The sequence below is a fragment of the Convolutriloba macropyga genome, unplaced genomic scaffold, assembly GCF_964194025.1.
Source record: "Convolutriloba macropyga unplaced genomic scaffold, txConMacr16.3 SCAFFOLD_2799, whole genome shotgun sequence".
Taxonomy (NCBI): domain Eukaryota; kingdom Metazoa; phylum Xenacoelomorpha; order Acoela; family Convolutidae; genus Convolutriloba; species Convolutriloba macropyga.
The window spans coordinates 1-14,186 of record NW_027453527.1 but is presented as its reverse complement, the minus strand read 5'-3'; the positions used below and the strand labels follow the sequence as shown (position 1 = coordinate 14,186).

The 14,186-nt window shown below is 31.4% G+C and overlaps 1 protein-coding gene across 1 annotated transcript in view; it reads right to left on the bottom strand.

Moving 5' to 3' along the window:
* LOC142358351 (uncharacterized) overlaps positions 1 to 14,058 on the bottom strand; it is a gene marked incomplete at its 3' end in the record, with an annotated part of 30,166 nt that extends 16,108 nt beyond the window's left edge. Inside the window, exon 1 of the mRNA XM_075409763.1 lies at positions 14,003 to 14,058. Coding sequence (XP_075265878.1) covers positions 14,003 to 14,021 — 19 coding nt within the window. The remainder of the gene's footprint in view (positions 1 to 14,002) is intronic.
* Positions 14,059 to 14,186: the final 128 nt, after the last annotated feature.

Below are 14,186 nucleotides of genomic sequence, written 5' to 3'. Positions count from 1 at the left end.
ATAGTGTTAGTCTTAACCTTAGCCTTAGCCATAACCAAATTATTTTTTCTTTGTACCTAAGTACAAACCTCTTCCTTTTTGTACTACCTTTATACCTTCACCAGTAGCTGCAAAATTAAATAAATCAGGTGTGGCTGATAAAGCAGCTCTAGGGTTTCTAGATGCAGCTGCCTTTCCTATTTTACTTGCCATTTCTAATGCTCTTACTGGATTATTTTCAACGTTCTTTCCGAAGTTAACTGTAGCTTTCCCAACACATTTAAAGAAACCCTTTAATCCCTCAGCTTCTATGGTTGCATTAGATACTGTCGTTGATTTATTCCCTCTACATTTAGTGCAGGATCCTCTTAACATTTTAGTAACTTTTGAGGTAATAGCTCCACATATATTATTAGTACCACTATAATGTCTGCCACCAACACAAAAAGAATTAGTTTTGAACTTATTTAAAAGACTCATTTCTATATATAAAAAATAATGGAAGTTTAATAGCATAATCCTTTTGTTGTTATCAAATCTAAGCCTAAGGATAAACCATTACCTAGAGCTAAGATTAAGCCAAAGCCTAAAACTGAACTTGAAGCTAAGGGATTGTCTCCAGATAATAAAAAGAAACTGGCTACCAACTGGATACTATGCTAAAGGTTTTGTTAAGACTACTATGAAATAGTTTGATTATCATTGATTTAGTCATTGATTTAGTAATTGATTAAGTCATTAACTATAATGATAATTATGATACAATATCAACCATCTTATTACCATCACTATTAACACTAATAACTTTTCTAGTTAATACTAATGCATGACATATAACATCTGCAACTCCAGCACTAAATTTAAAATTAAATTGTATTGGTTGTGGACCTATATGATCACTTTGATATCCAGTATCGAATACATATACTCTATAATTTTCTTTGAATGTTCTATGATTTATATATGGTTTAATGTTATGTGGTAACCCATTATAATCTTTATTAAAGCTAACAATCTCTTTAAAAGCCTCATTCTAATTATTAGTACCATAATTTATATTCATTCTATCCTCAGGATAAAACTCACTACCAATCTTACAATAACATGCAATAACATTCATTCTATGAAATGTACTTTAATCATGAGTTTGTCCATTAACATTATTATTTTCAAAACCATTTATTATATATTGTGGTCTTTCCATCCCGCTTTCCATACCAAGATCAAACAAGAAGTTAGTAGCATTGGTTACATTCCTTTAAAATGTTTTCTTTTCATAATAGCTAAAGTCTACATTATTCTTTTTAGTTAAACCCTTTTGCACAATAATTCTTTTATCATTACTAAGATCAACACTAGGTGCACACCATCATATATCTCTTATTTCTATATTAGCATCATTAGCAACTGCACCAGGATTAGCAATATTTCTATATAGAGCTCTATCATTATTATTTGTTTTTAATATTAGTTTAAATCCTAAACCATATTTAATCTTTTCTAAATGATTTACGAAACCAAATAGATCGCTCATCTTAACAATCATTTACATATGACCTCTTTCTGCATCAACATGATCACCTTTGAGTTTACTATTCCTATTATCTATATTTCTAACAAACCCAATCTCATATTCATCATCAGTACTAGTTAATAACTTATACATCAATAGATTAGGATGACAATGATCTATATATTCAATAGTCCTACCACCACTCGTTTCAAGCTTAACTGAACTAAACAATGGCATCATACCATAATTAACTAAACTGATATTAGCATCATTAGAAAATACACCACCAGCACAATCTGATACAACAAACTAGATATGAATCACGCAAATTTAAATTGTTTTCTTCTCTATTGAGAATGATATTAATATTAGTATTAACCGTATCCATTGTTGCTAGATTATTAGGTTTATATTTTGTAATCTTACTTTTGTGTATATCATTATTACAACCATAAGTTGTATCCAAATTAAAGTTCATTTTTATAATCTAAAAATTTAACTATAACTATAACTTTAACTATAATTATAACTATAACTATAACTATAACCAAAGCTATAATTATAACTATGGGCCTTCGCCCATGTTTCACCATAAATATAATCTAATATTTGAATATTAAAAAATGACTGTCAACTTAATTCTATATGAACTACAAAAGATACATGAAACTCTAACTAAAATTAAGAAGAGCATGCACTTAACTTTAGAATGATAAAGCCAACAGAAAAGTTTAACTTTAGTGAACCTATACTTAACTCATCAAAATTAGGTTTAATTAGATTATCTGTTTATAATTCGGTGTTTAATGTGAATAGAAGGAACAATCAATTCTTATATGATACCCAAGGTGAAACATGGTCAGATACCCGTATTTTAGCTGTTATACCAGGTGCATATGAATTAATCGAAATAGCAGAATTTATAAAAGAAGAAACTAATGGTAATATTATAATAAAACCTGATAAGAATACAATGAAAAGTTTAATGGAAATAAAACGAGGTGCAATTAACTTTGACATAAAAAATTCAATAGCCCCATTACTAGTATTTAGAAAAATAGTTTATAAAAAAGGTAAATATACATCTCAGAAAATGTTGATATTATGGGTTTTAGTACTATTAACATTCATTGTAATGTGATATCTGGTGTTAAAGATAATGAGAATAACACAGACATACTATATACTTTTACTCTAACAGAACCACCAGGTTACTTGATAAATATTACACCAACTAATATCTCGTATCAAAACGTAACTAAAGATAGAATAGAATATATAGAGTTTCATATTAGATGAGCATGGTAGACCTATAGACTTTAATGGTGATGTATTAAGTTTTACTTTACATCTGACGTAGTCAGCTGGGCAAAGCCCCATCTGTGTTAACACAGCTGGTCGAAGACTCATCAGTGAAGCTGCTTCACAGATCTGGTGTACCCAGCAACTTTGTTGATCTATTCTAGATATAAACTTAAACTTAAACGCAGACTAAACTACAAAACTCTCCGATTCCGATTCTTTCTTAGTTTACCATTAATATTTTTATTTTCAGTAATATCAATGACAATATAATTATAAGGCTCTTTCTATACCTTATTACATATAATAGCAAAATCGTTTTAACTAAGTTCAACATTATCAAAGAAATCTTGATATATAGATATGAGTACTTTACCTCTTTGTTCAAATAAAATAAATAGGTTACAATTCTCTCTAATACTCTGTCTATCTATTGTGAATAGATTTTGATTAAGATATATCATATTGCAATTATTACGTCTACCTCTACAAAAGTATTCATTAATAACTGGTTCTTTGGCTCTAACATCATCGAATATCATTAGTTTCTCTAAGTCTTTGGGTGGTTGATCGGGAGAGGGTAAATCTTTTATATCTTTAACAAACTCAACATCTGCTTTATCGTCAACAGAGTTGGGACTTCGTCGATTATAACTCTGTACACCTTCATATTGATCACCACAAGGACCAATAATGTATAGCTTATCAAAGTATATTCTAGCCAGAATTAGTTTCTTTAATAAGAATGTCTTGCCGCATTCACTAGGACCAGATATTATACATCTAAAGTTCTCTGGGATTGTAGCTTCTGTAATTATATTATCATCGTTTAGCCATGAATGTAGATCTTAATTTATGTTTACAGAGATATTGTTACTAAGATCGGTGAAACCGCTTCGCGGATATTCTTTGTTGTTAGGTTTACCACTTTGATGTTTTTCATCAAATAGATGTATAAAATTATCATTAACATTATCTTTATCATTAACATTATCATTGTCATTAACATTATCATTATCCTGAACATTATCATTATCATAATCATTAACATTATCATTAGCATTATCATTATCATTAACATTATCATTATCGTTATTAGTAAAGCTACTTCGTAGATCATTATCTTTATCATTAACATTATCTTTAACACTATCATTATCTTTATCATTATCATTATCGTTATCATTATCATTAACATTATCATTAACATTATCATTATCATTAACATTATCATTATTAGCAAATAATTATTAGCAAATATTAGCAAATACTTCGTAGATCTTTACAACAACCTAAACACAAACACTCATTATATATTAATTGCTTCAAAGCATTGTTAATTCTAAATCAACTATCAATAAGATAGATCATATATAAACAATAAGACCCACAATAAGATTCATCATATTGTTGTATTCTTTCATTAGAGCCTAGATCAACATATTCTTCTAAAAATAATGGTGGGGTCTCAACACCAAAACTATCAAAGTAATACACAGGACCACCTTCTCTTCTTATAACTAAAACCCAATGTGTACCATCAGTTGGATGTAGATTGACGATAATGTTGAAGTTAGGTTCACTTGTGTTATCTAGAGACTGATCTCTCATTACTATTTCAATTGGTGTTAGACTTATATCTTTTCCTATATCTTTTATTCTGATATCACTCATAGCATTATTATCAATATTAAATTTATTATTGAGTTCCTCAAAAGTTAGGATAAGCAATTTTAATAGGTATGAAAAAGAAGACAGGTAGCCCAGTTATAATTTTTATTTTCCTAATTGGAATTTGTTATATGATATATGATTCAATACCAAGTAAATATACAAAACTAGAAGAAAGCTTTGGTGGATTTATGAATAGGAGTCTAGTTAGACTTGAATATGAAAAGTCACCATTACATACTATTGTTTATGGTGGAACTGGTACAGGCAAAACAAATTTTATTAGACAATACTTAAAGATATAATTAGATCCGCGAAATGGTTACACCGATCAGAACCAAAACCAAAACCAAGACCAAGATCAAGCTAAAAATAAAATCATAGTATGTAAAGATGATAGAGATTGGATAGATCCTGAGACTGGTGAGTTTTATAATGGATTTAATACATGCGATAAAAATATAATCACATCAAAAAACAAGAATAAATTCAAAGATAGTGTAATAGTACTTGATGATATGGCTGATAAGTAAAAAAAAGATATAGCTTTTATTTCATAGAAGGAAGACATTATAATATTCAAATAATTGTAATGTGTCATAGACCAGCTCAAAAAATTAATACAGCAAGATTGAGTTGTGATACTATTTATCTAACAACTTATAATGGAGCTGATCTATTTAAAAACTTTAATGAAATATATAAATGTGAACATAACTTCAATAACATTTTTAGTGAGCTAAATAGTAACTATTATAATTGTACAGACGGAATGTCAGATGAACTTCGTTATGGTATAATTAAATATAATAGGAAAGAGAATACTTTTATTTTTATTGATAAGAATAGAACTATGATATATGACTCGAGAGTTGGTTTCTTTGATTTAAAAGCTCTTAGTTTAAAAGATAAATTAGAAAGTGAAGATAAAAATAAACCTATAGCATATATGAAACCACTCATGATAAATGCTCTATCATGATAATGATAGAAATACTATTAACCAGGCTTATTATCAGTTCTATTTTAATAAACTTCTTACATTAAAAGGTGTTAAAATACAGAATGATGTTTTAACACAAGAAAAAATTAAAGTAAATGGTTTTAGGTTACTATCAACTATATTAGGAATTATAAGTCCGGGTTTCATGATATATAATTATATTTATCCTGATACAACAGTAAAAACTGCTGGGGTTGTAGCAATGGGTGCAAGTAGTATGTTCAATAGAGCAATTACATTAGTTAATTATGGTTACGGAGAAGATGTGCAAAGCATGTTGGAGAACCATGAGCAAAGCTCGTTCGCAGATGATACAAAAGAAAAGCTACAAGAAGAATATGTAGATGAAGAGATGGGAACTTTAAATAGAAAGGGACAAAAATATTTAAACAGAATATATGTAAATATTGAAGAATTTAGAGAAGAAATTGTAAATTTTGTTAGAGATAAAACGGAATTAGACCTTGAAGTGATTTTAGATAGAAGATATAAAACTAGTACACTCAATACGTTAGGAAAGGAATATTTAGCTATATGTATCCTGTCTAAAGATAATACTAAAGATTTCATTGAAATCTTGGCTAAATTCGCGGGTTTTGACCAATTATAAATGGTTATAAAATGTTTAGAGTGTAGTCATAAATGTGGACTCCCTTTTAATTTAGTTTTTCATTATTCAATATGTCAGGAAGATAAAATTAATAAATGTGAATGTGGCGATAAAACACTAAGTGGTATTTGTATTAAGAAACTTGCTCAACAAAGTTGTTTGGTTAACCACAAGCGAAGCTCGTTTGCAAATTCATCGATTAAAACAGATTGTTTTTTCAATGTGAATGATAATGTTAAGGTTAACGTTAATGATAATTTTAATGTTAATGATAATGTTAATGATAATATTAAAGATAACGTTAATGTTAATGATAATATTAATGATCTACGAAGTAGCTTGGCTAATAATGTTAATCAAAATCCAAATCCAAATCCAAATGTTAATGTTTGAGTTAATCCTAGAAATAAAAAAGTCTTAACAAGAAATTGTAATAATTGTAATTCTGTAAAACCGCTAACTGATTTTGATGAGAGTAAGTATACTTGTAGAAATCGTACTTCAGCTAAAGTTAGTTGTCTATATTGTCCTTCTGTTGTGAGATATGATGGAATAAGAGCTCATGTAAAGGAACAACATCCAGATGTAGAATTAACTCGAAGATTTAGTAGAATTTTAACTGAAAGATCAGTTGATCCCAGATATGTTATTGGCCAAACTGGGGAAAATTGTTCGTGTAAATTTTACAATTTTGTATCATTTCTTATTAATAATGGAATTAATATAGAAAAAGTAAAAGAGGATATAAATTTATTGGAGAGTATAGATAATTTAAAATAAAAAATATAGAAAAGTAAAAAATTAAAAAATTTATATAAGCGCGATAAATAGTGATTTTGTACTGGGGCATCACTCCGATAGGGGCGATTTCGCTCTTAAAGAGTGAATCGCTCTTAAAAGAGGGATTTGGTTCTTATTTTGAAATTTTATAAATTTTTTGTTATTTGGAAAAAAATTAATTTTTTAAAATGAAAAAAATATGTAAAATTAGCTTTCTTTCATATTTAGCAACCACTAATAGTACAAGAAGTCAACAAGCTTGGTTTAACTTCGCATTACACATCGAATGAAAAGTGCATGTCATGCTAAAATGGCCGCCACCATTGACAAAGAAAGCCACCACCACTAACAGAATGAAATCAAACAAGTGAAAATTTCGAATATAAGATGCCCTTAAAAATTAGCCAGGAAGGTGAGTATTTATTAAAATTTTTATTTAATTTTTAATAAATTATCCAAAGAATTCAATTTAATAGAAGGATTTTATTATTATTTTACTTTCAAACAGGTGATTACTTGCAAAAGGATGACTAATTTTAAGTTAAAAATTATGTCAGAATATTCTAGAAAAAGAATGTTCTAGAATAGTTCTCCATGTGGGGACCTTTATTCTCCACGGCACTTTCAGTTTCACTTCAATACAAAATCTAGCGAAAAATTTGAAACAATTTTCGTCATTTGACGAGACTTTATAAACTGGAGCTTTATCAAGCACTTCTTTATTTGATGAAAATCTAAACGAGTTAACTAATTTAATAAATCAAATGATTACATTTTGTAAGGCGAATAAATGCATACCCGACAACACCGCTAAACATGAAAGTGAGACTGGAAAACGATCTAAAACAGAACTCTTCCAGTTATTCCTCTCCAAGTTCAAGAAGGACATACTAAATTACAAGCATCAGGAAACACTGGACAAGTTTGAAGTGAATGTGCCAGAAAATTTATCTTTTCGTGATAAACTCAGGAATTCATTCAATGTTGGTGAATTTGAGTCTTATCTCACCACAGTCAATAACATGGAGGGAAAGCTGAATCGTTTATATCTACTGCAATTTCTGACAGAGGATTCATATGGGGGAAAGTGAAACAAAATCATCAAGAAAACGATAAGGATATTCCCTGGAAACAACTACTGAACAATAAATGATATTCCTACTCTACTGTCCAGAGTTATATCAACTTCTCTCAAGCATGTGAAAGCTATCCAAGGATCCATGTCTCAACAGACTACTACTCAGAATGGAAAAAATTCCTAACAATGTTTTTGGCAGAAGTTCAGAAGGATAGCCAGCTACAATCTAGGTGCATGACAGAACTAAAATTTTCATAAATGATAAACAAGTGATTGGTTATTGAGAAATATATTTAATATTAGTATTGATATTGATATCCCTGCAAATGATACATTAATTTTGATATCCTTAGTGTTAATACATTAATATATCCACCTGATTATTAAGAGTTCAGTCAGCTTAAAAATTAAAATTAAAAGTGTTCAAGCATTCTGTAGTTGCACCCTCCCCCACAGTTGCCAGTAAGAAAGGTCGAGCAATACTGCCGTAGCGTGGTAAAGGCGAGTCAACCTTTTAACAAGACCTCTCAAGACTCGGCTCAAAAAAGTACCCAGATACATAGAATCACTCAGTTAAACATCATAGATCAATCGTCTCCATGGATAAAGTTAAAATTTTCAAAGAAACTTGTTTCTTATTATCCAATTCTAAGCAATTTTGAGTGATTCTCAGTGCATCCTTTTTTACTGAAAAAAACTTTGCGGGCCGGTTAACCTGATTTGTTTCAGTATAGTTTGGTATATTAGATATGAAATTAGGCTTAAAACTAGCTTTGAGAACTTTTGGATATTAGCGTATGAAATATATAAATTACACTAGCTATGTTCATTTTTGCACACAAAATTGTGCGCGTAATATGTATTTATAGTGGTGAATATAGTAGTGGATAAAATAAGGAAACCAACAAGCAGCAAAATTTGACCCGATTCCACATGCGCGATTAGCGTTAGGAGAAAGGGTCAAATTTTACTGGTGGTTGGTTTCCTAGTTTTATCCACCACTTACCTTTTAATGGTGAGTTTCATGGAGAAACTTGAGTTTAATAGAAACTTTGGTCTCATAAAAAGTCCATAAAACAATTATGGTCCGTTTTAAGTCAATAACGGCGCCATGCTGTATTTTTTAACGTTGCTAGTTACCATCTCAAAATCTTGTGTTCCTTTTAATTTTGACTTTTTTTTCCATTATAATTTTGACTTTTTAATATCTTTTTCTAAGGAAACCTAGTATGCGTAAACGGAAGTCATTTTTTTCTCTTGTTGCCGTTTTAAGGTAAGAAAGGTATCATAAAATTGAAATAGAGAATAACGACATTTCTTTCAGAGGAAAGGCGTCGGTAAACTTCAAATTGCAATTTGGACTGTTTATTTTCTTGAAATTAATTATAACTCGATATCTTGATAAATTTCTAATATGTTTATAATTGGTTTTTACATGGTTTTTCTAAGGCTCCTACGCAGTTCTTCCATGTTTTATATAACGTATCCAATTATTTAATATAGTTTTGTGCAATCTCTGAATGCCCAGACGTTTCTATTCTCTCAAAGATTTAAACAGTTTTTGATGAATTGAAACCGAGTTAGATGTTTATTCGCATGGATATGGTTGCTAGGAAATCAGAAATTGGGATTAAATGGTTCGAGTGCAATATGTGTCAAAAAATGATTGATATCTAATTAACTCATCACAAGAACATGCAAAAAAAGTAGTTGGGTACATTTCTTTCATTAAGAGAGCACTTAAATTTTTCTATGCTATGCATTTTTCCGGTTGTTTTAGTTTCCATACTTTACAATCAAGTTTTTTTTGAAGCTAGATTTTTTAGTTAATTGGTAGAACAGGAAAACAATGAAACTCCCTAAATTAAACTTAATTTTGCAATAATTTATAAAATTTGCGAATTTTGTAAGCTAATGCACTAATGTTATAAATATTTGCGAACAGGTCTGAGCATTTCTGTCTCTTATTGTTGGCCTTGTAGAGTGATTATACCACAAACATAGTTTACAAGTGGATTTTTAAACATTTTGCAATTGAATTCAGCAATCTCCAAGAAATGGTTAGGAAACTAAGCCTCATTGCTAAATTAAGCAGAGCTCGACCAAAACAAACTTGGCCGACGTTTGCAAATTTTTTACAAACTTAACCTTATTTTGCACAAATATTTGCAAATATTTGCAAATTTGGCATTAGTTTTGAACTAGGGATTGAGTCGGTATTTGTGTCTGTTTGTCGTCTGTTTCAGGTCTCTTTCACGATAAAATTTTTTGTTACTAGACTTTTTGTTTACTAATATAAACTTTTTTCTCTGACTTTCTCATTTTCTTCATAGATTTGTTGTTCATTTTCAAGAAAAAATTTCCCTGAGCAACAATCATTATCAAGTTTGTATAGTAAAAAGCCCTAACTAATAAAAAATGCGAATAATACGAACTTAATTTCTGATAGCAGAGCTCTGCAAATCATTATGTAGTCTCGTACATATTTAGTTGATTGGCTGAGGTGTTCAAGAGGAAAGATATAAGGTAGTGATGTCAAATGCCCACAGAAAGCAACAAAATTAACGTGCAAAAAATCCTTCAAAAGTGTCTCGAAATGTGGTTGGCTGGCAAAAATTCTTTCATGTTGTTCACACTGGTGTTGGAGTCTATGGGAAATTTTTATCAAAAGTTGAGTAGATTTTAATTATTATACCTAATAGAAATGATGCTTCTAAATAAGATGTAATTTTAAGTTGGCCAGTTGTGATTGTGTATGAATTTGCGTTATAACACAGGGAGCAGATCCGTGTCTTTTGTTAACTTTGCGACATCGAACTTTGAATGGAGTCTAAAATATTTTGAAAAAAAAGAAGTTCTGTTTTCTATTTCGATGTGGCGGATTATTTAAACTTTTATTTTTGCAAAATCAGTAACGTAGAAAATCAACATTTAGATTTACTGCGGGAATTGTCTAGGTGTTAATCTTTTTCTGATGTCCAGAACGTGGTTTGAGACCAATCATATTTACTTCAAATATTATCGTTCTTCTGTTTATGTTTCATATTCAGTGCCAAGATGATTATAAATTGTTATAATAAGGCAGTTAAATGTTCAGATTTGATTTCCTGCGACGAATTGGTTATATATCTCATGGCAAATCAATCCTCCAAAAAAGATATTTGGTTGCTTTTTGTTTCAAGAACTTCATAAACATGGAAAAGTTTTTACATTTCATGTGACAACAGTTTTTAAGTCTTGTCGGCCAGCTTGATCACGCAGGCTGAGGTGCGAGCTCGAAATCGTCTGATTAGACCGTCCCAAAACGAAATTTTCTATGATCAGATGCAGTCGCGCCCGACAGTCTCTCTGCAATCAAAGTGCGTAAAATTCCGTCTCTGGTTAGCCTCATGTGCCTTTGACAGTTTTTGTGCGCTCGAAAAGACCTGCATTCCTGATCAGACATAAAGAGCAACCTGCTCTAAACTTAATTAAAATCCTCTAAAAGGGCCCTTTGCTATTGGCTGCACTCTTTGGTTCTGATTAGTGTCATCGAATTTTAGATGAGTCTCTGATAAAAGCGCCGTTTTATCGTTGCCTCATAGCAGAGCCAAGCACATCTGAGTTAAAAAAATACAAACAAACTCAAAAAATAAGGCGCTCAAAAGTTCTTCTGATCAGACCCAATTGCACAAGTACCTTCTATGATCTAACCAAGCTGTGTTTGAACCGTTTACGATCAAAGCCAGTTGCGTTCGAAGCCGTGTATGATCAGATTCAAGGGTGCTCAAAAGTGGTTTTGATCCAACTCAAGCTTGCTCGCATCCGTTTATGAGCAGACTCAAGTGCGCTTATGCGCTCAAAAATGCCCTGTATTTTAAGCGTAAAATGGTCAGTTCTGCTCTCGAAATGGTCTGATCAGGCCAATTTCGGGTCATTATTTCTGTTTGTCAGTTTTAATTCACAATAAAATAGTTTGTTATTTGACTTCTTGTTCATTAAATTTTACTTGCGAAGTTGTTCTTCATCTGTAATCAGAATAGAGTTTCCACCTTTTCCTTTCACATGACCAGTTTCTTCATAAAACTCGGGTTCAATTTCAAACTGAGCAATAACCATTTTCAAATTTGTATAGTAAAAAGCTTCAAGATATAAATAAATGTGAAAAGCAAGAACTTAAGTTCTGGTTGCAGAGCTGTGCAGATCATTTTGAAGTCGCGTACATAGTTAGTTGAGTGGCTGAGTCTTTCAAGAGGTAAGATATAAGGTAGTTATACCGCACAACCAAAGAAAGCAATAAGATATAAGTGCAAAAAAATGCTTCAAATTGTGCCTCAAAATGTAGTTGGCTAGCAAAAATTTCTTCATGTTGTTCACACCGGTGTGGAAATCAATTTCCAATTTTTAGCACAGGTTGATTGGATTTCACTTATTGTACTTGTTGAAAATGCTGTTTCGAAGTTAAATGTAGTTAAAAGTAGATATGTCTGTCCAGTTGTGATTGTTTATGGATTTATGTTGTAACTACAGAGAGCTTTTCCGTATCATTTGTTAACTTTTAGATAATTTTTGACAGCAAACTTTGAATGGAGTTTAAATTTTTTTAAACAGACGGCTGTCGTATTCAATTTCAATATGACAGAGTACTTAAACACCGATGTCAACAAGATCAGTAACTAAGAAATTCGATGGTGCTATAATTTTTCTTTGAAAGTTTCAACCTTTAATTTTACTTCTCCTCTGGCATTTTTTTTGGGTATTAATCCATTTCTGATGTTCAGAACGTGATTTGAGACTGATCAGCATATTGACTTCAAATATTGTCGTTCTTCTTTTTATGCTTCTGATTCAGGGCCAAGATTATTAACAATTTTATAATAGTGTAATGACCATTAATTTTTTAAATTTTCATTTCCAGCGACGAACTGTTCATATATCTCATGGCAAACTATTTCTCCGAAAAAAGATATTTGGTTGCTTTTTGTTTCAAGAACGGCATAAGAATGGCACAAGATTTTACTTTTCTTGTGATAACAATTTGTCACTCTTGTGCGGCCAGTTTGATTACCGAGATTGAGTTGTGCGCTCGAAGTTGTCCTGATCAGACCTTCCCAGACCGAAAAAGCCTGAGATCGGACTCAACCGCGCTCGACAGTCTCTGTGCTTCTCAAAGTGCCTGCAAATCTGTCTTTTATCAGACTCAAATGCACTTGAACGCTTCTGTGCACTTGAAAAGACCTGAGTTTTTGATCAGAAATAAAGAATGTCCCAATCTGCAGTTAATTAAAATCCTGTAAAAGGGACCGGCGTTTGCTATCAGCTGGACCCCTTGGTTCTGATCAGAGCCATCGGACTTTAGATGAGTCTTTTATCAGAACGCTGCTTTATTGATTCCTCTTTGCAGAACACGCATCGCTGAGTAAGAAATTACAAACAAATTGAAAAAATAATGCACAGGAAATTTTCTCTGATTTGCACTCGAATCGTTTACGATCAGACCAAGTTATGCTCGAATCGTTTATGATCGGACCCAGTTAAGCTCGAACGTCTGTGATCAGACCCAGTTAAGTTCGGAGCCGTATATGATCAGACTCAAGTGCGTTGAAATTTTTCTGTAATTTCGAGGGCAAAATGGTCAGGTATGCGCTCGAAATGGTCCGATAAGGTCAATTTCGAGCGCACACCTCAGTCTGGGTAGACTATTAACATTTTACAGACCATGACTGAAATTTAGACCGCACTAAATTCCCCCGCGTGAAAGTCAGATAGTCTGATCAGAAATGACTTTGCTCAGGCACCTCATTTTTGGCACTTTTTTAAAACATGACGCATCCTTTCTAACAATTAAAGCTTAAAATCATTTAGAGTAAAGTATCAATGTTTTACGTTTGATTGGGCAACATCTCTCACTTAGTTCAATCGCGCTCATTGCCATTATCAATGTTAATCCTAGATGATAATTGACCAGAAAATTGGGAATGATCCCAAACGTTTTTGGCGGTCTTTCCTATAAATTTACGAGCAAATAATTGAAATATTTGCTTAAATAATTTATTTCCGACTCGTTTCTGTTCTCTATTAACTTACTCATGGGGATGGGTGACATTGTTCTTCCTCTCGAATTTCCCTCAGTCAGAAAGTGTTCCTCTGAAATGCAAAAATTATACAGTTTCTCCTGCTTAGCGAGTTGATAAAAACCATCGTCGAAAAATGATATTTTTCCGATAAGGCAGATAGTGTTTTACAAGCCAAGAAGTTTTAAAACATGCGG